Source organism: Dromiciops gliroides, chromosome 1 (genome assembly GCF_019393635.1).
Source record: "Dromiciops gliroides isolate mDroGli1 chromosome 1, mDroGli1.pri, whole genome shotgun sequence".
Classification (NCBI taxonomy): Eukaryota; Metazoa; Chordata; class Mammalia; order Microbiotheria; family Microbiotheriidae; genus Dromiciops; species Dromiciops gliroides.
The window spans coordinates 46,660,317-46,687,418 of record NC_057861.1 but is presented as its reverse complement, the minus strand read 5'-3'; the positions used below and the strand labels follow the sequence as shown (position 1 = coordinate 46,687,418).

Genomic DNA, 27,102 nt, shown 5'->3' with positions numbered 1-27,102 from the left:
CCCTGGGCAAGTCACTTAACCCCAATTGCCTCACTAAAAAAAAAAAAAAGAATTTCTCCTCCCTCTGAATGATCAGCTTCCTCTGTGCTGGTCTGAGCTGTCCTCAGTCAGATTTCTCATCTGTGAAATGAGGGGGTTGGAGTAGATGACCTCTGAGGTTCATTTTAGCTCTCATCTACCTCTCATCTCCTCTTTAATCCCTCAACCCTCTCCCTTCCCCAAAATTTCCCTCACAGTTCTTCAGCTGCCGTGAAGTTGAACTCTCACCCATTGCTGGGAAGATGTGGGTGAGGAAGAAGGCAAGGCCAGAAGCTGTGACTGCTGGCACCCTGCCTTCTCCCCTGGCCCCAGTGCCAGGCCAGGCCTCCCCTCTGGCCCAGACTCAGGACAGGGAGGACAACAGAATGTCACTGGGAAAACATGTGGGAGGGAATCCAGTGTCCTCCCTCCTCCCCAAAACAAATGAGGTCATTGTGCCACAGCGCTCAGGAACAGAGAGTGGGCAAATCCCTGGAGCCTCCTAAGGCCAGGGCATAAAGTCAAGGAGGAGGCAGAATGCCAGAAGGGCATAACCCTGGAGTCTCTGAAGACTGAAACACAAAGCTGAGAGGGGGGCGATCAAGGCAGGGAAAGATGTACAGACTCTGGCGAGCATAATCCTAGACACCATGATGGAGCCTAGCAGAAAACCGGGGGCAAAGCAACATGCAAAATGTGAGGCTAGATCCTTGTCTAGGTCGTCTATGGGTGAAGAATTTGATGAGGCCGTCCCAGGAGATGGGGACTGGCAGAGGAGAGAAAACCACAGAACTTCTTTCCACCTCCCCACTCTCTTATGAAACTTGGGCATTTTCTGAACCTTTCCCAGAAATTCCTGAGCATGACTTCAGGGTGTTCTCCATATGCTTTATGATTGGTCTCTGTACCCATTTCCCAGATGATTCTGATACAAAGAGAATTTGGATTAGATGTGCCAATTCTGTGTCTAACTTCCCACTCAGGATGAGGCATTTCCTTACCTTCAATGAAGTCATTGTTTCAGTAGTTCTTTTCAGATCTTTTCTGAGATGACTGCTTTTCCCTTCCAGTCTTTTCCAGGAGGTTCACACTTGACCCTTTGCATTTGCGCCCTTCTATGGAGAAAGAGTCTTGGCCTTAGAGGCTTTCCATCCAATCCTATTTCTACCACTAATTCGATGTCATTGAAGACAAAACACATACTTTTCTCCACACCTCAGTTTCACCATCTGCAAAAGTAAGACTCAGCCATTGATTGATTGGTTGTCAGGAGAGCCCAGGAGGCCCTGGCTTCAACCCTGGCACTGACTTGCCCATGATACCATGAGGCAAATCACTTGCCTTCTCTGGCACTCAATTTCCTCATCTGTAAAATGAGGACTCATCATAATTCCCTCAAAGAATGATTGTATTTTGTAAACCATAAAGCACTGTGTACATGTGAGCAATGATTGTTCTTTCGTGCACTTGGTGTCAGTATATTTAGGTAGTGGCCCTGACAATTATTAGTTATGCCATTCTGAGCAAGTTATCTCATTTCCCCCTCAACCTCCATTTCTTTTACTGTAAAATGTGATGAATAATACTAGTACTACAACCCTTCAGGGCTGTTAAGAAAGCACTTTAGAAATACTACAGAAACATGAAGTATGATATTATTAGAAGTAGTAATATATGCCGCTCTTTACATGTTCGGGATACAAGAAGCCTCATTGAGAAAGGTTTTTTTGCATTGAATCAAGGCCCACTTGCTGCCTTGGCCTTTGGTTCTGGTACAGGGTCTGGGGCACGTAGGCTAGGGCTGACTCAGCCCCACCCCAGCCCGAGCCCCTTTGGTCCTTCCCTCAAACTTCCCTAGTCAGCTGCTTCCAAGTGAGGACTGTGAGGATGGGGGTAGGCCCTCCCAGTGGCTGACGTCTGGCTCAGACAGCTGTGACCTTTCCCCCACTAAGCTGGGCTGCCAGGACTGCACATCTGCCTCTCAAGCTAGGAGGAAGGAGCCAGCCCAGGTGGGGGGCAGGGGGAAGGGAGGGAAAAGAGCTCTGGTATTTGAGTCCGGGCTGGAGGAGGAGGGCGATGCCAAGCATCTCCACCCTGGGGGGAGGCACTTCTTCGAGGGGAGGAGGAACGTTAGCTCCCTGGTTGCCCTGGCCTTCCTAGGAGGTCTGGGGTACAGCCAGGAGTCCCCACATCTCAGCTAAGGGGAGGAGCTGCGAATCCCTCACACTCTCCAAGAAGGAGGGTATTGGGCGAGGGAGGGGGGACTTCGGCCGGGTCCCTTTGAAGCTGGAAACCTGAGCCCCGCCCCGCTGCAGGACACACCCCCCATCCCCTAGGGCCTGTCTACAGCTCATAAAGTGGGGCTCCTTCATTGAGTGGACAGCTGCAATAGAGGATCGGACTTGGCGCACCTGAGAGGACAGGAGAGCCGGATCCCTAGAGAGCCTTCGTCTCGGCTACGGCGCCCAGGCCACCCTCCGAGAATAGAAAGATGCGCTGCGCCCCGAGTACCGGAGCTGCGCTAGTGCTCTGCGCCGCCACGGCGGGGCTGCTGGGCGCCGCCGCTGCCAGCCGCGACGAGGGCAGCCCGGGGGCCCCCGAGCTCCGAATGCCCCGCGCCGGGCCCGATGCCAAGTATGCCTCGTGGGACGAGGTGAACGTGATCGCTCACGGGCTCCTGCAGCTCGGACACGGGCTTCGGGAGCACGTGGAGCGGACGCAGGGCCAGGTGAACGACATCTACCGCCGTCTCCAAGCTCGCGAGCCAGCTTGCGAGGACCCTCTGCGCCGCGCGCGTCACAGCTCCGAGGACCCTGCCCAGCTGCAGAGCCCCGACGGGAGCCCCGTGGACGGGAGCGCCCAAGGCACTGCCAGCCGCGCGGAGCCGTCACGGGCGGCCCAACTGGAGACCGAACTCCAGCAGCTGGACGGGAAGGATGGCCAGGGACTAGAGACCAGCACTGGGGGCGCCGCCTGGAGAGCTGTGCGCAGCCTGCAGGTGAGAGACGGGTCCCCTGCAGGTGAGGGACGCTCCTTCAGTATTCTCTTCGCCTGTCTTTGTCTGAGGCTTTAGACACGCTCCCAAGGTCCTTCGGGCACTTTATTTTAGCCTGCTTGTGTTTTCTCTTAGACTCTTTTCCAGTTCTAAATCTCAGGTTCCCCTTTCACTTCTTCAACACTTTCTCCATCTACTCCCATCTGCTCTCCCTGGCTCCTGGGCTCCCCCACCCCTCGCAATCGGGCTGCTCTCCTACAGTTATTTCTGCCTTGCTCCTTCAATCCACCCTGGCCAGGAGTTCCATCTGCCCTCAGGTCACGCCCGAGAGAGATTTCCCTAGCCATGACACCAGCTCCCTCCAACTGACCCCATGAGCCTCTTTCCTTTTCCTTCACACCAGACCCAGCTTCGGGCTCAGAACAGCAGAATTGAAGAATTGTTTCAGAAGGTGGCCCAGCAACAACAGCACCTGGAAAAGCAGAACTTGAAGATTCAAACATTGCAGAGCAAGGTACGCTCCTGATTGGACTAGACCTAAGGTAGGGACCAGGTAGAGTTGGAGGCAGCCCTCAGAGGCCTTTCAGCTTCTGCTGCTCAGAACTAGGAACTGCAATTTCCCAAACCGACTCTGAGCCACCTTCCCTCTCTCCTTGATTCATTTCTCCTCATCCTGGACCTACCGGTTACCTTTTCTCTTTTGTCTGCAGCTCCAGGGCCTGGCTCCTTTACAGCTGGGGCAGATACCACAAAGACCTATGGGAAAGAAGAACACCCCAAAGATGGCTCGACACATTCGACCAGTCCCCAACAATAGTGACAAGCCTAGTAAGTCCTGGGCCCCAGCCTCAGTTTCTCCCTTTTACACATACATATGCCTCTACATCCTGCCAGTGGCTTTTCCCTTTGCACTGGTTAGGAAAGAATGTCAGAATTTAGGTGACAGCCAGCAATGGGTATAATTCAGCCAGGACTCTGAATTGCCTTAGGCAGAGCCTGGCTACCCTCACCCAAGGTGAAAGCAGTGAAGATGGAGAGGATCCCCGACCCAAAAGGACTTCATGAGCTTCTGTACTTACCTTCAGCCAGCCCCAGGGGAAACCTTGCTAACCTAGAGTAGTCTTAGAAATCACCCACCTCCCATGCTGCCTAGGGTCTACAGGATACCCCCACTGAAAACCCGCTCCTGTTCCTATTCCACCTAAACAGCTGTTCCCAGCCCTTCCTGCCAATCAGGGAGAGAAGAAACTAAGGCTCTACCTTTCTTCTAATAAAGTATAGTCAGCCCCAGTAGGAACTCCACATCTCATTGTGTGTCCAGGGTCACACTTTGAGGGAAATAAGGCCTATTTGAGTGTCTTATAGAGCAGAGATACATATAGAACAGCCAGGGAACAAGAGGAAGGATCACATCTGTGATTCCAACCACATAGACTTTTGTTGAATACAAGACAAGAAGTGATCAGTAAACTGGTTGGTTAATCAGGGAGGTTGTTTTGGATGAGGCCTTAAAGGAAGTGATACGCATAGATCAAGGGGGAGAAGTCAATGGGAGTGTTTCAGACCACCCAAATGGACCAAGTGAAATGCTATGGGTATTCACTTGAGGCTCAGGGAAAGTCAAGGAGAAATGACCACCCTGCCCAGATTATAACAGCCTGGCTGGAGTATAAGACTGTTGTAGAGGGGAATAATGTGAGGAAGGTTTGGTGAAACCTATTGAAGGTCATGCTAAATTGAGGTTTGATCTAAAAGGCAATGGGGAAGGGCAGCTAGATGTCACAGTGGATAGAGCACCGGCCCTGGAGTTAGGAGTACCTGAGTTCAAATCCAGCCTCAGACATTTAACACTTACCAGCTGTGTGACCTTGGGCAAGTCACTTAACTCCAATTGCCTCACCAAAAAAAAAAAAGTTTTTTTGGGGCAGCTAGGTGGCACAGTGGATAAAGCAGTGGCCCTGGATTCAGGAGGACCTGAGTTCAAATCTGGCCTCAGACACTTGACGCTTATTAGCTGTGTGACCGTTGGCAAGTCACTTAACTCTCACTGCCCTGCCAAAAAAAAAAAAAAAGGCAATGGGGAACCACTGTGGGTTTTGAGTGATATGATCATATCCTAGGAAGATTCATTCAGCATGAGCTCCCAGGTGGACAGGAAAGAGATAAATAAGAGATATAAGGGAAGAGATGCCACTTAAACTGTGGAAGATGATGGAAGCCTCCTCAGGCTTCTCAGCACAATCTTACACACACACACACCCCTTAGAGCCAGGCATTACAAATGGCATCTTCCTTCTCTCATGTATTTTTCTTCATTGATACATTTATTCTATATCTTACACATATATAATACACATATGTCTCAAGGCTGACATCCAATTAGGAGAAAGTTGCTTCTCTCCCTTCTTAGCCTGGAACAATTCTTGGTGACTTCCTTCTGGCCTGGTTGTCACCTGTTGGTTTTCCCATCCCTATCCTGGCCTACTGGGGCCAAGGGTGCTGGTAGACTGAGGAGGCAGAGCTAAACTACTATTCCCAGGGTCTCAGGCTTCCTCTGCCCCAAGATTTTCTGGCTGGGGGAACTGAGTGGCCCCTACCTACTAGGTAGGGTTCTTGGGAAGAATCTATCAGTCAGAGCTGGGGCTGGAGGAGGGGGTGGCTCTCTTAAGGAGAATTGAGTGGCCCAGGCTACTTAGTCTACTTAGGGGAGCAGGAAAAGAAGGAATGGTGGGGGGAGAGAGGGGGAAACAGGGAGAGCCTGGGGAGACAGGGTCCTGTTTCTCCTAGAGTAGGCGCCAAGTAGGGGAAAGTTCAGAGCTTGTTGGAGACAAACATTCTGGTTGTAATCAAGGCCAGATTGGGAGTTTGGCTGTGAGCCACTGGGATTGGAAGAGAGGAAAGTAGGGGAAAGGGGAACCGCCAGGAAATGTCCTCCTATCACTCTCTCCTAAACATTCTTCCTTTGCCTCTAGACACTGTCCTTCTATAACTTCAGCCCTTCCAGTTCCACCCCCCCTCCTGACCTTTCCCCTACTCCCAGGGCCTGCCTGATTCTGTCTTTCCAGGGTCTTTCCCTCTAACATTCCCTCATTGCCTAGCTACCTTCACCCTATTGGGGCCCTACTGAGAGACATGGGAGAAAAAACAAGCCCCAACCCCAGAAGGGGGTGGGGAGGGTTTCAATAGGGTCACCCTTACCCTTAGGGAGTTAGGGGAATTGATGGGGCCCAGATCCAGGACAGTGCAGGAAAAATCGTGAAGTTGGACAAGTTTGTCTTTACACCCACCTGCATACACACATCACACACTTCAGGCCCTGGGGCTCTCATGTTCTCTCTCCCACATTAAACCCTCCTGTCTGGAAAAGCTCTGATATGAATCACTCCTTAGTTGGGTAAAGGGGCCCTAGGAAAGAATAAAAAATCTCTGACCCTGCCCTTCTGCACACATCTCCAGACAAAGAATATGTGTGTAGTTGGGGGAGAAGAGGGAAGGCAGAGATCCAGGGCTTATCGCCCTCAGCTGAGTCAAGAGTGGGAAGACCTAATTATGACCCAGGCAAGAAGCCATCCTTCAGTTTTGGAGTTAACCCCCAACCTATTTCCCCTTGGGAAAGATATATGTAGATGTCTATGTGTTTATATACACATGTGTGTATATGTACACATACGCACATGCACATATTTCCTCTGTAGACATGCCTGATTGCCTAGGGAGTAGATTGAGGACCAACTGCCACGCTTTTTTGTAATTTCCACCTAACTGTCCGTGTCTCTCTTTCTCTCTCTTACAGAGCTGCCCCAGGATTGCCATCAACTCTTTCTGGGTGGAGAACGCCAGAGTGGACTCTTCCAAATTCAGCCCCAAGGCTCTTCACCTTTTCTGGTGAACTGTAAGATGACACCAGGTATGAAGTGGTGAGGGGAGTTTATTGGGGTGGAGGGGTCTATAGCAAGGGAGGGGCCTTGACAGTCACTCAACAAGCATTTTAAGTGTTTACTTTGTGCTAGGCACAGGGCTAAGAGCTGAGGATACCTAGGTAGGGAAAGATGTGGTCCTTACCCTTGAGGAGGTCACATTCTAATGCCCCTCAGGAGAAAAGGTCTCACTTCCACTCAGCCTGCTTTGGTCCCTTAACAAGATGAAGTCTATTGTCCCAATGACTTCATTTTGAAGCTCAGAGAAATCTTACCAAGGAGGGGGAAAAGGAGTAACATCCCTGTAGCCTGATTGGAAGGGAGCAGTGACTAAGGATTTAAGATGGCAATCGACTAGCTTGAAGGATTTCAGAAACTGACTTTTTTCTTATTGCTTAACTCTCTAGAGTATGTCTGGAGAGCCCTAGGCCCCATCTGTTAAACTTCTCAGTTTCTGTGGTCTGTACTGTCTAATAGAGCTGGAAAGTCTCAGCTTCCAGAAAAAAACCAAAAACTTTCTAGGACGGGACAGGTCTTTGAGGCTGTATCTGTTCTGCTATATCCCCCCTCTATCAATCAGTAATCATTTCTTACTGCACTACCCCTACGCTTGATTCTAGAGGTATAAAGCCTAAAAAATGAAAGCCTGGGCCCTCAAGGAGTTTAGATTTTAATGGGGAAGACAACGTGTGTGTGTGTGTGTGTGTGTGTGTGTGTGTATAGGCATGAGATACAAATAAATGATACATAAAAAATAGACACAAGGTAACAATAGAGGGAAAGCATTAGCTGTTAGAGCGGATAGGAAAAGCTTTCATTAGACAAGGATTTGAATTTTTTTTCATTCTGAACTTCAACATCAAATAAAATAAGCATTTCCATATCAGGGTGTTGCACATAGGAGGATGGAAAAGGGAGGATTGGACATGATTCTGAGAATTTCCATTTTGTACAGTTTACTTTTACTTTTAAGTATATAATAAATTTAACATGTAACTTTCAAAGCTGTCCTGCTGGTTTGTGTTTCCTTCTGGCCTTCTTTCTGTTCTTTGGTTTTATGGTTGTATTTTTTGAGACAACAGGGTTAAATTACTTGCCCAAGGTCACAGAGCTAGGAAGTGTCTGAAGCTGTATTTAAACTCAGGTCCTCCTGACTCCAGGGCCGGTGCTCTATCCACTGTGCCACCTAGCTGCTCCCTCTGTTCATCTTTTTTAAAAGATTTCAATGACCCTTTTCTTTTTGAGGGGCATCCCTAACTTACTCTCTCCCTGCCTTAGTGCTTATTGTATGTATGTATATGTGTGTACATGTATGTATATATGTGTATGTATCTATATATATATTTTGTTCATAGTTATCTGCATGTTGCCTCTCTCTCTCTCTCTCTCTTTTTTTTTTTTTGCGGGGCAATGGGGGTTAAGTGACTTGCCCAGGGTCACACAGCTAGTAAGTTTCAAGTGTCTGAGACTGGATTTGAACTCAGGTATTCCTGAATCCAGGGCCAGTGCTCTATCCACTGCATCACCTAGCTGCCCCTCTTTCCTTTCTTTTTATTCCCTAGCACTTTGTGCTGTGCTTGACACACAGCAGGCAGTTAATAAATAGGAGTTGACTCTCCTGATTGTAACAAATATGCATAGCTCAGCAAAACAAATTCCCACATTGGCCATGTCCAATTCTACACTTTGAATCATTTGATTGTCAGCATTGGGTAGCCTAGGAAGCCAGGGATTCCAAAAGTCAAAGGTGATGAAGGAGAGTGTGTCAGACATAGGGTAAAACCAGTGCAAAGGCCCTAGAAAGGAGATGAGTGCCACATGTAAGGGTCAGCTGATAGGCCAGTATGTCTATGCTATAGAGTGTGTTATGAAGAAGAATCTGTAGGGGGGCAGCTAGGTGGTGCAGTGGATAAAGCACCGGCCCTGGATTCAGGAGTACCTGAGTTCAAATCCGGCCTCAGACACTTGACACTTACTAGCTGTGTGACTCTGAGCAAGTCACTTAACCCCCATTGCCCTGCAAAAAAACAAAAACAAAAAAAAAGAAGACTGGAAAGATAGGAAGGGGCCAGGTTCTGATGAGCTCTCAGTGCCTGATAGAGGAGATTTTATTTTATCTTCGTGGTAATAGGGAACCCCTGGAGTTTACTAAGTACAGGAGGAGCGAGACCTATGCTTTGGGAAAATACTTTGACAATAAAGTGTAATGAGCCTCGAAAACTATAAAATGGAGTAGGAAAGGCCCCAGATTTGAAGTTGGGAGACAGAGGGTTGAATCTGGTGCTGCCATTTATTCTGTACACTGCCTTGGTCAATCACTAACTACCACTTGGCCTCATTTTTCTCATCTGTAAAATGAAGGTCTTTAAGCCTAGTCTCTAAGGTTCTTTCCAACACCCACATCCTATGGTCTTATGACTTCTGGTGGAGGCCTTTGGGAAGTTTGGAGTTTCCTGGGCTAGCTATGGTTTTGCTGTTCTTTGTTATGTAGATAAATCCTAGTAACCAGGCTTTCTTTTGGCAGAAGGTGGCTGGACAGTAATTCAGAGACGCCTGAATGGATCAGTGGACTTTCATCAACCCTGGGAGGCCTACAAGTCAGGCTTCGGAGACCCTAATGGTAGGTATTTCCAGGGGATGAAATTGAGACCCAAGGGAATAAATCACCAAATTCGAGGGCAGGGGGAAATGGGGAGGTCTATAAAGCCAGTGTTAAGGGCTAAAATTCTAGCTAGTCTGTCTAAAATATCTAATGAGTGGTCGCCAATAAATTATAAGCTTTAGCAAGAGTTAGACTTTTAAGCATTTATTAAGGAGAATAAGAATTTGATAAAGAGACAGAGAAAGGCCTAGATTCCTATCTATTAAAGGGAAAGCGCATTTCTAGCTCCCTTCTCTGCCGGAAGTCCTCAAGAAAAGAGCGTGAGACCCAGCGCCAGTCTCTTCCTTCCTCTTCCCACTAGCCTTCATCACTTCCTGATGCCAAAGAAAGACTCCTGGTCTTGCCCTCAAAGACCTTCGCTTCATGGGCAGATCTCTTCTACAGTAAGTCTCCGGCAGGTGGCGTCATTCCAATCATTACACCAGGAAGTACCAGGAAAACACTCAATGTTAGGCTAGGCCTTTTCTGACAGGGGTCCAAGAAGCTTCTTGGTGTTTGTCCCTTTTTCCTATACATTTTTCTACCCTCTCTCCATCCACTCTGGGCCTGATAATGGCTCAGAGCCAAGGAACTAACTGTCCCTACCCATGTGTATTCCTTGGTTTTGCCCCTGTGCTGACTGGTTGTTTCTGAATTCAGGGGAGTTTTGGCTGGGTCTGGAGAAGGTACATCACATCACTGGAGACCGAGGAAGTCGCCTTGCTGTACAGCTATTAGATTGGGAGGGCAACGCCCAGTCTGTCCAAATCCCCTTCCACTTGGGAGGAGAGGACACGGCCTACAGCCTGAAACTCACTGGGCCAGTGGCCGGAGAGCTGGGCCCAGCCACAGAGGATGGACTCTCATTACCCTTCTCTACTTGGGACCGTGATCATGACCTCAGGACAGACCTGAACTGTGCCAAGAACCTCTCCGGTAAGCAGGAAGTCTCCAAACTAAACCTAATTTCAATCTCAATTCTCTCCCTTACTCCAACCCTATTTTCTAAACCCAGCCTCAAATAGCTTTTATAATAATGCATTCCTGGCTCTCGACTGCAGTGCCCAAAGCAGAATTTTATACACAGGAGGCACTCAAGCAGTGTTCATTGTCCTATCCACAAATCCCCGGCTTTTCTCCATGCCCCAAATATGGCCCATGTCTGAGCTTCCAACCTATCCCGAATTATAATCTCAATTCTAATAGCAAGTCTTTAGCCAAAATCCTGTATTTAGAATTCCCTCTAACCTTAAACAAAATCCCACATCCAGCTCTGTGACCTTTTCTCCCCCCTTTAAAGCCATGAAACCATACTCAGCCCCCAACTATAAACAAACCACTAACCCTACATGGCTTCAAACCCATCCTTTATCACCCATCTGTAATCAAACTGGAGTTTCAACCTCAAACTCTAACCCCGTGTGTGTGTGTGTGTGTGTGTGTGTGTGTGTGTGTGTGTGTGTGTGTGTGTGTGTATAAGTGCTGTTGCTTAGTTATTTCCGTCATGTCTGACTCTTTGTGACCCTACTTGAGATTTTCTTGGCAGAGATACTGGAGTGATTTGTCTGTTCCTTCTCCAGCTCATTTTACAGATGAGGAAACTGAGGCAAACAGAGTGAAGTGACTTGCTCAGAGTCGCACAGCAAGGAAGTGTCTGAGGCCAGATTTGATCTCAGAAAGATGAGTCTTTCTGACTCCAGGCCTGGCACTCTGTGCACTCATCACCTGTGATCTCAATTTAGACTATATCAATTGATTTGGTGGGTAGGGGAAGATATAGAAACAGAATTCCCCCCTCCCCTATCATGTTCATACATATAATAACGTCATAATGATGATGATGATAGCTAGCAGTTATATAGCACTTTGAGGTTTGTAAAGCACTTTTCATTCTCCTTTTTTTTTCTTTTTGTGGGACAAGGAGGGTTAAGTGACTTGCCCAGGGTCACACAGCTAGTAAGTGTCAAGTGTCTCGAGACCGAATTTGAACTCAGGTTCTCCTGAATCTAAGGCCAGTGCTTTATCCACTGCGCCATCTAGCTGCCCCAACACTTTTCATTCTCACAGAACCCTGGAGGGGAGGTACTATTTTTATTCCCATTTTATAAATAAGGAAACTGAGGCAAACAGTTTGTGATACAGATCTTCCTAACTTCAAGTTCTGCTTTCTATACATTGAATAATTTCATCAAAAATAAAATCAATTCAACTCACATTTATAACTAAAAAGGTGACTTTCAACATACAGATTGAAAACTCTGCATTCTCTTTATCATGGGACCATGGAGTTAAAATTAGAAGGGACTTTGAAGGTCATTTAGTCCAACCCCTCATTTTGCAGATGGGGAAACTAAAGCCAAAAGAAGTGATCTGACTTGCTTAAGATCAAAAAAACTAATAAGTAGCAGAGCTGGGTTTGAGCCTCAGCCCTCAGACTCCAGATCCGGGGCTAGTTCCACTGTGCCACAAAGCTTGACCACTGATCATTAGAACTGTAAAAGAGTTTGGTGGTCATCCTGGCCTGGACAATGGAAAGAACACTGGATTTGAAATCAGAGGACCTGAGTTCAAATCTTGACTCTGCCTCTTACTTCCTGTGCAACCTTCGGAAAACTACATAACTTCTCTGGGCCCCTATTTCCTCATCTGTAAAATGAGGGGGTTAAACTAAATGATCTCTACCTTTCTAGCTCTAACCCTATCATCTACTCCAAATCCCATCATTTTCCAGTTGAAGAAACAGGCTTAAAGATGTTGAGACTTTCCCCAAGGTAATCCAGGCAATAAGGAACAAAACCAGGATTTGAATGTAGCACTAGATCTGGAGTTCTTTCTACTTTTCCATGACCCTTACTTTCAGATGATGAAATTGAGGACCATAGAGAGGCTCAAGGTCACTTGGAGAACAGGGATTAGAACCCAAGGCACCTGACTTCCAGTCTAGCACTTTTTGAGTCAGATTTTTTTTTTATTATACCATGTTGCCTACCTCAGGTTCTGACTCCAATCCCACAGCCCTTTACCTAGCCCTCTACAGCAGACCTGTGCCCTTGTTTCTCCACTTTCCCTACACAATTCCTGACCCTGCTGTCCTGTTTTCATTTCTTTCAGGGGGCTGGTGGTTCAGTACTTGTGGCCATTCCAACCTCAATGGAAAGTATTTTCACTCCCTTCCCCGGCAGCGGCACCAGAGGAAGCAGGGCATCTTCTGGAAGACTTGGCGGGGACGCTACTACCCTCTACAGGCCACCACCATGCTAATCCAGCCCACAGAAAGTGCTACCTCCTAGCCTCATTGAAGAGCTAACAGAAAGAAACCATAGCTCAGTGGGCCAAAGACTCAACATAAATGCAAAAAGAGAACTCTCTCATTCTTCCCTTTCTGAATACCCGTGGTGATAACAGGCTCCCTGGACATATGCCTGGGCCAGGGTCAGGACTGAAAAAGGTATAAGGAATAAGAGAGGAACCAGGCCAAACCTTGGAATCTAGCCCTTCCATCTTGAAGAGACACTGTTTACTCCTTTCTTCCCCTTTTTTAATCCATTGCCCTCTTAAGGGTAAACCTATGGTACCAACAGTGCTCCTCATCTATCCTGTTACACAGAAGAGTTCTATATATAAGTGAAAGGGAGGGGCTGGGTTCTCTGACCCTGGGGACTAGTGGGGAAGAAGCCCAAGTTGAGGGCTCATGGCTGACTAGGAGTTTTGCCTAGCTGTCTTCAGTCATATTGACTGGACTGGGATGATGGGACCAAGAAATGGGGGATCTAGGATGGTGACCCTAGAGTGTCTCCATTTCAAAGCCCAGCCCTGAGGTCTACTGAGGGGTCAGGGTAATTTGTAAATAACTGCCTTGTAAAAGGATTTATTATCTATGGGTTTGTGGGGTCTGGCTGGGATTACCAGGCCTCCTCAGATGTGTTTGTAATAAAAAGAATGAAAGAACCTCAGGATTGGAAAGGCCATCAGTTCATTCAACCTAAACAGGAATCACTAATACAATCTACAGAAGCCTTCACCTAGTTCTTCCCTGGAGATGTTCAGGGATGGAGAATTCACCACTTCATCCCACAGAGGCCTTTTTCTGCACATCTCTGCTAGTGAGGAGGTTCTTTATATCAAGATGAAATTTGCCTCCTATGGAAGGCCATGCAGAATGATTTGAATACATCTTTTCACACATATACCCCACATCTTCTCCAGTCAAAATATTCCCAGGTTCTTCAACCCGTCCTCATATAGCTTGGCTTGGCATCCATTTGTTTCCTTTTATTCTTTGGATGCGTTTCAGCTTTTGGGAAATCAATCAACCAGCCTTGATAAATGTGTGGCAGGCACTGTGCTAGGTTTTATATGTGAGGACTCACTACAGGATGCAGGTTAACAACTGAAAGAGAATCAAGGGAGGAAAAGATAACCCACGTTAACCAGTGTGAATTTAGCTACAGTCACCTCAGTCTCCAGAAAACACCATAAGGCAAGTTCAGCCTGTCCTCCCTGTATCCACCCCTCCTTCCTATCACCTTCCACACTTGTCTGGTGACCCTGCTGCCCACTACTTCACACCCACTGATCTGAGGAAGGAAGGAAGGTCAGTCCTCCTCTTTAATCTCCTTTGGGGTGTACTAGTCTATCTATCTAAAGGCCTGGGATCTAGGCTCTCAACCAAACAGGTGGCATAGGCAGAGACTAGATCTTGGGTAAGATGGACCTACCTGAGAGGACATTGCTTATCTGATTCCTCTTTCTGTGGTTCCTGAGAGGTAGGAGACTTAAAGGAAATTTTAGGCAAGCAATAATAATGGCTAACACAGCTTTAAGGTTTGAAAGATGCTTTACAAATATCTCATTTTGTCCTCGTGACAACCTTGGGAAGTAGGTACTATTATTATCTCCCATTTTTAAGTGAGGAAACTGAAGCAGGCAGGTTAAGTGGCTTGCCCAGGGTCACACAGCTCATCAGTCAGGCTAGATTTGAACTCAGATCTTCCATGTTCCAGGTCTGGCCCTCTATCTACTGAACCACCTAGCCGCCTGTGCCAAGTTTAAGAGTGGCCTGAGGGGCAGCTAGGTGGTGAAGTGGATAGAGCGCCGGCCCTGGAGTCAGGAGGACCTGAGTTCAAATCCGGCCTCAGACACTTATCACTTACTAGCTGTGTGACCCTGGGCAAGTCACTTAACCCCAATTGCCTCACTAAAAAAAAAAAAAAAGTGGCCTGTCTGTGTTAGTGGTAAATGGTGACTTGGCAGGTCTCTGATAGTAACAGGGTCAGAGACTTAAAGTTGGACAAGACCTCTGAGGTCCAAACCCTCCCCTTCCCCCATTTTACAGAGAGCAAAAAGACAAGTGGCTTGCTGGAGGTCACAGTAAATGACTGCAATAGGTCTTCTTACTTCAAATTTAGCCCTCTGCTTCTATCATCTAATTTGTATTTTTGTTATATACTACATACATGCTTGGTCTTTGTGACACCTCTCTGTCCCCCCAGACACTTAACCAGGTCGTACCCCCCCCACAACCTAATATACTTGGCAGGTAGGTGTGTAAGGTCTAAAGCATGGTAGAGGGGCATAACCAGCCAAGATAGTGTCAGGGGCTGGGTGAAGCAGTGGGTTTGAGGTGGGGAGCATCAGGATGGGCCAGGCAATTATGGGAGGTGGCAGTAAGGCTGGGGGCGGGGGGACGTCTATGTGAAGCAGTAACTGGGTGGACAGGAGAGGTGGTAGTCAGCAGGGGGGGTGACCAGGCAAGTATAGGAGATGAGGGTCAGCTTCAGAGTGTCTGGTGATTTGTCTGAGTTGGCAGTGAGAAGTGGAGTTTCTGGGGTGATGGTCAACAGCAGGGTGATAGGCCGGGTGACCAGTAGGTCTCTGGGGGTATTGGACAACATGGCTGGTGGATTTCTGGGGCGATGTCGAGCAGCGGGGTAACCAGTATGTCTCTGAAATGACGTTCGGCAGGGAGGTGATGCAGCGGGCTAGGAGGGGGCCATCAGGATGGTGGCCAGTGGGACTCTGAGGTGTGTTGACCGCAGCAGGGTGATGGATGGACCCTGCAGGGGTGGTCAGTGTCACGGTGACCACAGCGACTCAGAGGTGGTGGTCTGCAATGGGGGGGACCCCTCAGATTAGCCCTTTTTGTCTCCCTGAATTAGTGACGTCAAATTACTCCTAGAGGAAGGGCCTGTGCCTTGCGCGTGACATCACGCCGACGTTGACTCGTCTCAATTCTCAGGCCCAATAGGTCATTTCCCATTTCCAGGCTCCTCCCCTTCCAGTCCCAGCCCTTCCCCGTGGCCTACGCCCCTTTTCTCTCGTAAGCTTTCCTCTCTCTTGCCTTTCATTGGCTGAGCGGACCATCAGTTTTCTTCCGTTCCTCGAATCTGTCTCCCGTCTCTTGTGCCCATCTCCTATAGGTTAACAACGCTGTCACTTCAGGAAGCCCCTCCTCTCCTCTTCCGTCGGTTTCAGGCCCGCGGTAGGTGGAAGGAGTGGGTTGGTCCCACACTAGTCGCTAGTTCTGATAGGCTAAGTCCGGTGTCAGTTGTGCCCCCGCCCCGCGGCCGATAGGCCTGCGGAACTGTCGTTCGGCGGCCGGCCGGGCTCCGCCCCCCCAGTCGGGTGTTTGTGGTGGGTCTGCGGAGACGGGCCCGATCCCGCCGGAAGAGCCGAGACAATGGGGACCCGGGACGACGAGTACGACTACCTGTTCAAAGGTACCCGGGACTGAGGGGGGAAGGGCTGAGTGAGAGGGCGAGCCCTTCGGAGAGTGCAGTCCCGGCAGCGCCCGGGGCTTCAATCCCGGCGTCGCGCTCGGCCCCACTGGAAAGGGACCTCCGCGGGCCCCGGCGGGGGGCGGCGGAACCGGAGCCGCGGCCTGGACCGGGGCCGAGGCCGAAGGAGGGTCGACGCAGGGTGGCGGGCCCGGAGGAGGCTTCTGCACAGAGCTCTCGGTGTTACTGAGCAAGGGGTTGCGGGGCCCCGGCTGGAAGGTGGGGGAGGGGTGGGGTGTGCTTAGTGGGGAGGGGGCTGCTCTCTTCTGAAAAGGAGACGTGGGGGGGGGGGGAGCGGGGCACGTCACCTGGTTCGGACACCTGGCTGGGAACCTTAGTGATGAACCTGGCACCCAGGAAGGAGCCTGGGAAGAAAGGGGGCGGGGACCCGTGAGCAGAGATAGTGTGGGTAGGGGTCGGATGGGTTGGTGGGACCCTGGGAGGGGGGCTCCTAGGACCCGAGAAGGAGGAAGGAGGAGAGAAGACCAGGGAGAGGGCAAAGCTATGCGAGATGTTCAGGAGAGCGACTGTGGGAAGCTGACTAGGGAGACTCTCCGGAGACCAGACCGGGGCTGAATTCGGGCACATCTTGGTGACTTGACTCCGAGCTGCTGTCTTCTCCAGCCTGGCTTCCTGGGCCAGCTAAGCCCCTGCTAGGGGAAAGACATTGTGCTAAGCGCTGGGCAGGCGAAGGAGGACGAAAAACAAATAGGGAAGGCATGGTGGGTTGGGGGCCATTGGAGAAGACTCTTAAGGACCCAGAAAGAAGTAAGGGAGAAAGGGAATAGGGAGGAGATATTGGGGGGACCAGGAGGTGTTGAGGGGAGGGAATAGGGAGCATATCCTGGATGGGGGGGGGGAGAAAAATTAGAGAATGAAGGGAAAGAGGCAAGGGAGTTGCAGGGGGGAAGGGAGAGAGATGGAGAAAGGACAACAGAGACTTGAATGAACTACGGAGAGAGAAAAAAGGATTGGAGGTTGTTCCCTGGTTTCGCTTTCATCTGAGACTTTTCAAGTTAAATCCAGGATGCGATTTCCTTTTCTCAGCTTGTTCCGAGGCCTTGTTCACCATGCTCTCTCTACCTGGACTACAGATCCTCCCAGACTCTGCTCCTTTGCTTTAGTAATAATTTCTCTGCCCTCCAACCCATCCTCACTTTAGTTTTCCAGCACTCTCTTGATTAAGGACTCATTTTTTCACAGATGACTTGAAAAGCATTGTTCAGGAAATCCTTCTGTCTCATAGTACTGAAATGTCAGTTATTAAATACTTTTTAAACCATTTATTTATAAGAATCTTTTAAAGTAACCTGTAAGTGCCAGAGTTAAAGTGAAACATCATAGAAAAAAATTAATATGATTGCCCCCAAATGTTCTTAGTAAAATGACTTAGAAATAAGTTTTTAAAAAGAATTGATCACTCTTCTAGGTTTTTCTACTGTAGTAACTCAAAATATGTTGCCATGCATTTAGTATACAGGATGTCCAAAAGTTATTAAGCTTTAATCATTTAAAACTGCACTAAGACTTCTGAAACAGCCTGTATATGAGCTGCTACAAAACCAGCCCTACCTTGCTCAGCACTGATTTCAGGTATCTGGTGTTTATTTGAGCCCATGTCCAAAGAGTGCTCTTCCCTGCCGTAGGGGGTCTACACTCCACCCCTTCAACCTTCTGTGTTTCCCTTGGCTTTCATGGATCCCAGTTATTTAAGTCTTCTGCCCTCTTCCCCCCCCACCAATAAAAAAGAGTATATTCTTTATGTCAGGGACAGCCATCAGGGATAAAAAACAGTGTAGTGCACCTTTTAGTCAAGAGAGCAGTCCAACAAGCATTTTCTAAGCACTTGCTGTGTCCCAGTCGCTAAAGGATAACAAAGAAAGGCAAAAGCAGGCCCTGCCCTTGAAGGGTATTCTAATGGTAGATTCAATGTGTGTATAACAGAGGCATGTCCAAGGTATTTGCAGACTAGATGGTAGGTACTAGGAGGGAAAGACACTGGCAGTTGAGGGGACCAGGAAAGACCTGCAGAAGGTGGCAGGATTTGAGCTGCCTATTGGAGGGAGCCCTGGTAACTAAGAGGCACAAGTGAGAGGATAGAGCATTCTGGGCATGGCTGATAGCTAGTAGAAAGGGACAGGGAGTTATGTTTAATTAACTGCAAATAGACTAGTGTAGCTGGAGTGTAGGATGCTTGGAATGGAGTAAAGTATAAGAAGACAGTGCATATAGGAAGGGGCCAGCTTGTGAACAGATAGAAATGCCAAGGAGAGTGGAGGATATACCAGAGTGGGGAGGAACTTGAGGCAGAGGGGCCAGGTCGAAAGCTACTGGAATGGGCCAGGTGAGAGGGGATAAAGACTTGAAATAAGGCTGTGACTTTGTAAGTAAAGAAGGGGGGCTGACGGGTAAGACATTGTGAGGTAGTAATGAGAAGTTTTGGCAATGGAGTGGATATTGCAGTGGGGCTGGGGGGGTTGGGGGTGGTTGTGGCGGTGGTGGTGGCGGCATCAAGGATGACCAAGAGGGTTAGAGCCAGACTGCCCCCTTTATATCTGATAGGTGTGTCTTGGTAGATTATTTAAAATTCATTTCTTGATTGATTGAAGATAATAATTTGTAAATGCAGATATACTGTGTGATATTGACAGTGCAATCAAATTTCAATTCAAAAGGCATTTAGGAGGTGCCTATGTGTTCTAAGTATGGTGCAGAGTGCTGGAGCTATGATGATCAAAAAACATTTTAAAAGAACAAACGGGGGGGGGGGGGCAGCTAGGTGGTGCAGTGAATAGAGCACTGGACCTGGATTCAGAAGGACCTGAGTTCAAATGTGACCTCAGACCCTTGACACTTACTAGCTGTGTGACCCTGGGCATATCACTGAACCCTTACTGCCCCACCCCCACCCCCCAAAAAAGAACAAACAAAACCATTCCTACCCTCCAAGAACTTCTAATCTATGGGGGGGGGGGCGGCAGGGAATGCAATATGTCTGTAGATAAGTAAATATAAAATAATACAAAGTAAACTTTAATGCAAATTTCAAAAGGGAGAGAATATTACAAAGAAAAAAGCATTAAATATCTGGGAGAATTAGGAAGAGTTTTGTGCAGGGAGTACTGGGCACCTGAGCTGTGTCTTAAACGAAGCCAGGGATTCCCAAGAGGGTGATCAGTGTGGACAAGGATAGTCTAGACAGGTTTAGCAGGGCTGAGGTTGTGGAGTCTTTTGGCAAGATTTTCAAATTGCAGCTCTACCTTCTCCATTGAAAATATGAATATGATTTTACCTCTTCAGAGAGAAGCTATGTGAAGTACTCTCATGCAGATTTATATTAAAGCTTTAAAATGGTAGAACTGTGAGCACCCTGAAGAGTTTTACAGGTGGGGAAACAGATCTGCTTGAGGCTTTAGGTGGGGACTGGTTTTTAGATATTCATACGTTTATGCAGATTCTTGAGTAAGGTTTGAAGATGCTCATCTTTTGCCAAAAGATCTTAACATCAGGAGTCAGATTTCGACCTCCTAAGTCTCACTTATTTGTTGGGATCAGACGTGATTGGAATATAACTCTACAAGGGTATACTTTATTTTAAAGATAGAAGATAGGTTAAAAGGTGTGTGGAGTAGTAGTATTATAAAAGATATATTCATATGAGCAAATTCAGGAATCGGAGGGGAAATTTTTATCTGGACGTTGACTGTAGTGTCTCTCTTAAAAGGAGAGCAACTAATAATTTATTGGCTGGTCTTGATGTTAGTTTCATCCTTCAGAAAAGCAAAAGAACCAACAAGGACAAAAATTTATTCTGGGTCTGATTCTCACTAACAGGAAAGAACCTAGTTGTATAAATGATGGAAATTTTCTTTTGGGCAGGGGAAGGAAGTGATTGCTGGATCTTTGTGGAAGAGAAGGAGCTGAAAGCTGGAGTTAGTCTGACCTACACTCTAAATTTTGGGAATTTAAAAATATCTTTTGTTATTTACACTGCTTAGATTTTCCCCTGTGCCTGTCCCAGGGAACCTTGTCTTATAACAAGGAAGAGGAAAAAAATCTGACATCATATTTACCCTTCCACTCCTGTAGACTCCCTCTCTCTGCAAAGGAGTGGAGAGAGGCATCCTAGAACTTAGGTGAGCATATTTCAAAGAGTTCAGAGGGAGGATACATAAGATCCCATGAGCCAAAATTCCATAGGGGTAGTTATCCCAGGAGCAATGGGAAGCTCTTAGGAACAAACACCCAGAGAAAAACCAGCTCTGATGAGGGGGAAGGGCACAGGGATGGGGACAGGGATAGGGACAGAGATGGGGACGGGGACTTGCTGTCTATAGTCATTCTGATATTGTTGAAGGTAGAATTAGGTCAGCTCACTTAGAGTTTTTAAAAAGAGATTATGAGGGGCAGCTAGGTGGCGCAGAGGATAGAGCACTGGCCCTGGAGTCAGGAGTACCTGAGTTCAAATCCAGCCTCAGACACTTAACACTCACTAGCTGTGTGACCCTGGGCAAGTCACTTAACCCCAATTGCCTCACTAAAAAAAAATTTAAAAAAAAAAGAGATTATGGAGGCAGCTAGGTGGTGCAGTGGAGTAAAGCACTATCCCTGGATTCAGGAGGACCTGAGTTCAGGTCTAGCCTCAGACACTTGACACTTACTAGCTGTGTGAGCCTGGGCAAGTCACTTAACCCCCATTGCCCCGCCCAAAAAAAAAAAGACATTATGGAAGGAAGGCTAGATAACACTGGATGGCTACCACGCAAGACCTGATCCAATAAGAATATTGTCACAAACTGAAGTTGGTGGAAAAAAAGCTAAGGAAGACAAGTATGTCTCCAAAGAGAAACTTTGGGGATTGTGTGGCTGTGTGAAGTTCCCAGTGCCCCAGAGAGGGATTGTAGGGAGTAGGTCTGGTTCAGCCTCCTTGGAGCCATCCCTCTAATTTGGTTGATGGCACTTCTTCCACGCTTCAGGGTTTGGAGGGTGGGGAGGGTAGATATGTCCATGTCAGAGATTTGCAATCTTTCCCTACTTTAGAAGTTAGTCTTTGTGAGTTACTGTGGTAGAAAATTTTCCTCAACCTGTTGGCCAGCCCTCTCTGCTGACCCACCTGCACACAGGTGAAAGCAGTCCTCAGATGACAGACATCTGGGGCTCATCTGTTGGGAAGCCTTCTCAGCTCCTTCTTTGCTGGCATAACCTTTGAGAGAACCCATGGTCACCTTTGGAAGCAGCAGAGGAGGAAGGGATTTCAGTGGGGGACACTTATTCACAAAGCATGTATGTTCCTGCCCTAGAAAGTAAAATGTTCTAGCATTAAAAAGAAATGTCTAAGAAAGTGTCCTTATCTCCTCCCTTTCTCTCACACCTCTAGCATGTCCAAGTCAGTTTATTGATAATAACCCTAACTAACATTTATATAGCACATATCGTGTGCTAGACACTGAACTAAGTGCTTTACAATTCTTTGATCATTTTCATTAGTTTAATTCAACAAATGTGTGATGACTGCCTAGTAAGAGAAGGGTTGGGGTCAAGGCAGCTGCCACAACTGCCTGCTTCTGCTCCCTTGTTAGAGAATTTAAGAGAATTGAGTCGACAAGTATTTATTAAGTGTTTACAGAAAAATGAAAAAAATCAGTGTCCTTCCCTTTAGCGAGGTCACATTTGAACAGATGGGAGAGACTACATGCAAATGGCTACATACATACAAAATATATGTAGGCTAAATTAGATATAATCATAGAGGGGAGTTGGGGGGGAGGCATGGGAAAGGCTCCTTGAAGAAGGTAGGGTTGGAGCCGAGCCTTGAGCCAAGCCACTTGAATCACTCGAGGGAAGGAGGAGGCCATCGCATATTTCCAGCTTCTCCTGGCTTATCTGAATCTTTTCTCCAGCAGATAGCACCCTTTCCCCACACCCCTAAGCCCTTAAATATCTGTTCCTTCATTGCCCTTGCAACATTCAGCAGCCAGGCCAGGGCAGTTTCTTTTCCCTGGGCAGTGTGATGTGGCTGCCCAGGGCCCTTACTTAGACAGGTTTTCTCTGCTAAGACCCAGAAGAGAAGAACCATTCCTGGCCTCATTGCTCTTTCAGCAGTTTAGGAAATATCGCTTGTTCTATGGCCCCAGATGCAGACAGGAGCACTGTTTGGTTTGTTTGGGTTTTTTGCGGGGCAGTGGGGTTAAGTGACTTGTCCAGGGTCACACAGCTAGTACGTGTCAAGTGTCCGAGGTCAAGTTTGAACTCAGGTCCTCCAGAATCCAGGGCCAGTGCTTTAATCCACTGTGCCACCTAGCTGCCCACCAAGAGCACTGTTAATACCCAATACAGATGTGGCACATCTTGGTAGAGATCACTGAGAATATTAGGCATCTGGGAAAACACAGTTCTTTCTAAATTACTAGGAGGTTTGTTTTTTTCTAACCATTATTGCCTACATGACCCCAAAACAGCAGCCTTTCCAGTAGAGATTGGCTTTCTGACCAGTGGGGCCTCAGACCTATTTGAAAAGAGGCTGTGGTACTCAGGACCTTAATGGGGCATTCTTATCCCCAATACAAGGATTGTTTGTCTTACAATTGACAAATGTAATGTTTAGAAGAGGCTAGGCTTCAGTCTTAGCATTGGACGTGGCTTATGTACCAGCCTTCCTCTAGCTGCCCAGTTGCAGATTACCACTGTTCACCCAAAGCCTGGCTCCAGAATTGATAGGGCCCCAAGGTTCCAGAAGCCTCTGGCAGTAAGGCCAAGGAAAGTGCCAGAGTAGAGACAAAGTAGCAGCAGAACATGCTCTAGAGGTGGGAGAAGTGTGTTCACAAGGATATGGAGCATGGGGTGTAGCAGAAGGGACAGAACAGGAAGGTGCCTTTAGCGCAGACCTGGTAACTTTCCAGCTTTGTTTGATCTTTCACTGACCTATCTTTGAATGGAATAAACTAAGTATCAGCAAAGCATTTGGCAATTTGCATGATGGCCTGGGGGCCTAGTGGAGGGGCACAGATTGCTGTCCTTGTCCCTGCCTTGTTTAACATTTCAACCAGTGCTTCAGATGAAGATCCAGAAGGGGCTCTTTTATCACATCTGCAGTGATACCAGGCTGGGAAGGATAAGCTTAGTTGATCAGGGAACCCCAATCTTTGAAGGTTTAAGGGAGGTTCCTTAATCAATCTGACCATTTCATTTTATAGATGATGAGGCTTAGAATGGTAAAGTTATTGCCTAAGTTCAAACAATAAGTTAATATCAGAAAGGTCTCTTGACAGACTGACAGGTCTGACTTGTATCCATCTCTAATGTGAAAGACTGGATGGAAAATGTTGTCTTGGTAGCCGGTGGGTTTTATTTTTAAATTTTTTTTAACCCAGACAGGAAGGCTAAGAGCTTCAGGGGAGGTCATATTGATCTGCCTATGAAGCCACACTTCCAGAACAGGTCTTGAGGGATACCATATAGGCTAGTCATCTGGTTTCTAATCCTCCCCACCTTCCCTACACATGCAGAAGTGCAGCAGAACAATCACAGAATTTTTTGAGCTGGAGGGGCTCATACCAGAATTTGCTCTGCACCAACCTGACAGGTCAGGTGGTCTTCTAAGCTGTGTTTGAAGACCTCTAGAGAAGGAAAACTCACTACCTCCAAGGCAGCCTATTCCTATTTGGGAAAGCTCTAATTTTTAGGTAAATTTTTCCTTCCCATAAACCTGAATCTGCCTATACGACTTGCACCCATTTTTCCTAGTTTTGCTCTCTGAGATGTAGCCGGCCAAGTCTTTTTTTTTAAAACTGTTTTATTGGGGCAACTAGGACCTGAGGAGGACCTGAGTTCAAATCCAGCCTCAGACACTTAACACTTACTAGCTGTGTGGCCCTGGGCAAGTCACTTAACTCCAATTGCCTCACTAAAAAAAAAGAAAAAGAAAAAAGAAAAAAAAAACCCTGTTTTATTAATGCTTTTTGAAAAAAATCACTGTGACTGCCAATGCTGTCCCTCCTCCCAAGAGAACACTCCCTTGTGACAAGTAAGAGCAATCAAGTCAAGCCAATCACCTCACTGCTGGGGTCTGGCAGTGTAGTCTTTGTTTTGTACCTATTGCCTGCCACCTTTTTGCCCATAAACGGGAAGTAGGTTTCACATTTCGTGATCAGACAATGAACAAAGTTCTGAAATCTTCCAGTATTATTGTCCTTTCTTTTGCTGATTGTGTAAAGGCTTTCTGCTTCATGTTCCTCTGCATCAGCAGAACAAGTTAATCACTCTGACTTTCATGATAGCCCTCCATCTTCATGGTTCCCTTAGGTCTTCTTTTTTTCCACACTAAACACTTCCGGGAGATGATGGATGTAAAACACTTTGCAAACTGGAAAGCCTCGCAAAAATGTTCATCTTTATTCTTATGGTTTCAACGGCCCCTTCACCTTATCCCTAAGAAGTTCTCAAGTAAATACAGTACTTGGTTTTTTGGTTGTGGTTTTGGGGAGTAGCAAATCCTGATTGACAATAAGGATGTCAGGAATATGACTCCATTGTGTTGGTTGGTTTATATAAGGCTAATAGATGTTCCAAAGTATTTGGTGGACCACAGTGTTGACTCAACTTCTTTTTGATGCCCTTGTCTGATGGCCCAGAAAGAACTGGGGGATGGGGAGTGGTCCTTAAGCTTTTAGGACAAAAGATAGGATCATTTCTATCTCAAGCCCATACCTGGAGCATGGATAGCTGTCTCATCCTCTGCTCTCCTGAAAGAGACCTGGGGTGTTTTGGTGCCCTATACCAGTAAATAGTGTAAAAACAGTCCAGTTGGTACAAATCAGTGCAGATCACGGTCTTCTGGATTCAGCTTGCTCTCCTCACAACTCTCAGGTGGCTCATCAGCCCAGGATGTACTGATCCTCTCTTTCCCCTGTTTAACGATACCAGGAACATGGATTACCTCATTGGCTGTCCACAAGAGCTTGAGAGATAGAGTATTCTGTTTTCAGGAGAAGAGACTTAGGCTGAGGGAAGCCAAGAAACTTACTGAAGGCCACAAACCAGGTCACTGAAAGGGGATTGGACTAGACTGTCTTGTGTCCATCAGTTCAGAAGGTCTCATGAGTAATCCATAAAATCCTTGTGACCACAGAGCTCCATACATCAGTCTCCTATTCTTATAACTAATTCTGTCTTGGATGATTTGGGATACGTTGTGGTCTGCCTCCCCCTCCCCCCCAAGCTTTAACTACCAGTTTTCTTTAATGATCAGCAACAGTGTAAATGAAGGACGTCTGCTAAACTCTCCCATTTTTCTGAAATCATCTGTCTTCAATTCTTTTATCCTTGAGATGACCATATAGCACTGTCTCCCAGACCCAAATTTCAAAACTATTCTTGCTTATTCTGTTACTTCTGTATATGAGTAGTGTAGACTATACATATTCCTGCCTGTGTTTTCTCTGCCATTTCCTCTGGCTTTCCATCTGGCTGAGTTGGTAGGCCCCTGATTTTTTTTCTTCTTTAGAACAGAATGGGTTAGGCAGGAAAAATAGAAAATTAGGACCAAAACAGGAAGGAGTAAATGACTTTTAGCTATGGTGTTAAATAGAAAGGGAAATCTGGGCCTCAGTAATGTAAAGAGAGCCCCTAGGGTTTATTGGGAGACAGAAATGTCAAGGGAGGGTCTACTGTGTGCTAGAGAGAGCCAAAGAGCATGGTATTAGGGACCTTTACCTATCACCTAGATGAACCTCCTCATCTCATAGGTAAGGAAGCCAAAGTACACAAGAGGTAAGGGACTTGTAGGTCAGTGAAGAGGCTGGGTTAGAATCTACTGGCACCCCCGCCCTCCCTCCCCAGAGTACTTTCCTTGGCCCCACACTGACATTCTGAGAAGGTTGCTAAATTTTGTTTTCTCTTTGCTATTCAGTACAGCCTTAAGTCGTTGGATTCTGTTCCCCTTCTCTTACTTCATACTTTTAGGAGAAAGTAACTTGTCACAAGAAAACGTTACTAAGAGGGATTTGATCGGAAAAGCAACTTCAGGATACATCCTGGGGTCAGTGCAGATGCAGCCCTTTGGGCCTGTCCAGATGAACGATTCTTGCACTATGGAATCTCAAGTCATCAAAGACATCTAATAAGGATGACATTTACTCAGTGGTTTGCAAAACATTTTACATAGATTCATTTGACCTCACCAGAAGGTAGGTGGCACAAGTATTATTTCCATTTTTAGAGGCTCAGAAACATGACATGCTTTGTCTGATACCACACAGCTGACAGAGCAGAGCCAGCACTCAAATTCCACTGTTTTCTAAGTAAAAATCCCATGGGCTTTCTTTGACATCATAACTCTAGCTCAGTTCAGAACCCTGGCCTGACTGCAGCAAGAAGAAAGATTCAGACAATTTAGAAAGACTGTTTTAAAAAATGGGAATTTAAAGGTTTCTGGTGAACTCTCAGCTGAATATTCACTAGAAAATTGATTAACCCCTCCTCAGGTATTTGGGCAAATGAACCCTTTTCCAGATTAGGCAGAAAACAATGGACTTCCAAAGTGAAGAATTCCACATGAACATGTGTATCTTTTAGAAAACTGTTTGGCAGTAGCCGTAGGTAGTCCATAGACTTATTATATAAGTACCTCTGTTAATCTCATCATGTGATAGCTAGGGTCAACAAGCTTGCAAATGTTCCAGTGATTGGGGGACTTATTCTAGTTTCAGTTGTTGGGTTTTGGCCACAAGGCTTGCCTAGTATGGAGGAATGTAGAAT

At 47.0% G+C, this 27,102-nt stretch overlaps 1 protein-coding gene across 1 annotated transcript; it reads left to right on the top strand.

Annotated features, from left to right (window-relative positions):
* The first annotated feature begins 2,024 nt into the window (after nucleotides 1–2,024).
* ANGPTL4 (angiopoietin like 4) lies at nucleotides 2,025–13,519 on the top strand. Its single transcript, XM_043979693.1, has 7 exons — nucleotides 2,025–3,016; nucleotides 3,417–3,527; nucleotides 3,724–3,841; nucleotides 6,807–6,920; nucleotides 9,455–9,550; nucleotides 10,232–10,507; nucleotides 12,683–13,519. Exons 1-7 carry the CDS (start codon nucleotides 2,510–2,512, stop codon nucleotides 12,859–12,861), a joined length of 1,401 nt encoding a protein of 466 aa, XP_043835628.1. The 5' UTR covers nucleotides 2,025–2,509; the 3' UTR covers nucleotides 12,862–13,519.
* Nucleotides 13,520–27,102: the final 13,583 nt, after the last annotated feature.

Bases quoted from the DNA above. Each gene is read 5' to 3' on its own strand.
- ANGPTL4 (XM_043979693.1), top strand. From the start codon at position 2,510: ATGCGCTGCGCCCCGAGTACCGGAGCTGCGCTAGTGCTCTGCGCCGCC. The intron at 3,528-3,723 runs GTACGCTCCTGA...TTTTGTCTGCAG, and splicing joins TTCAAACATTGCAGAGCAAG to CTCCAGGGCCTGGCTCCTTT. The intron at 6,921-9,454 runs GTATGAAGTGGT...TTCTTTTGGCAG, and splicing joins GAACTGTAAGATGACACCAG to AAGGTGGCTGGACAGTAATT.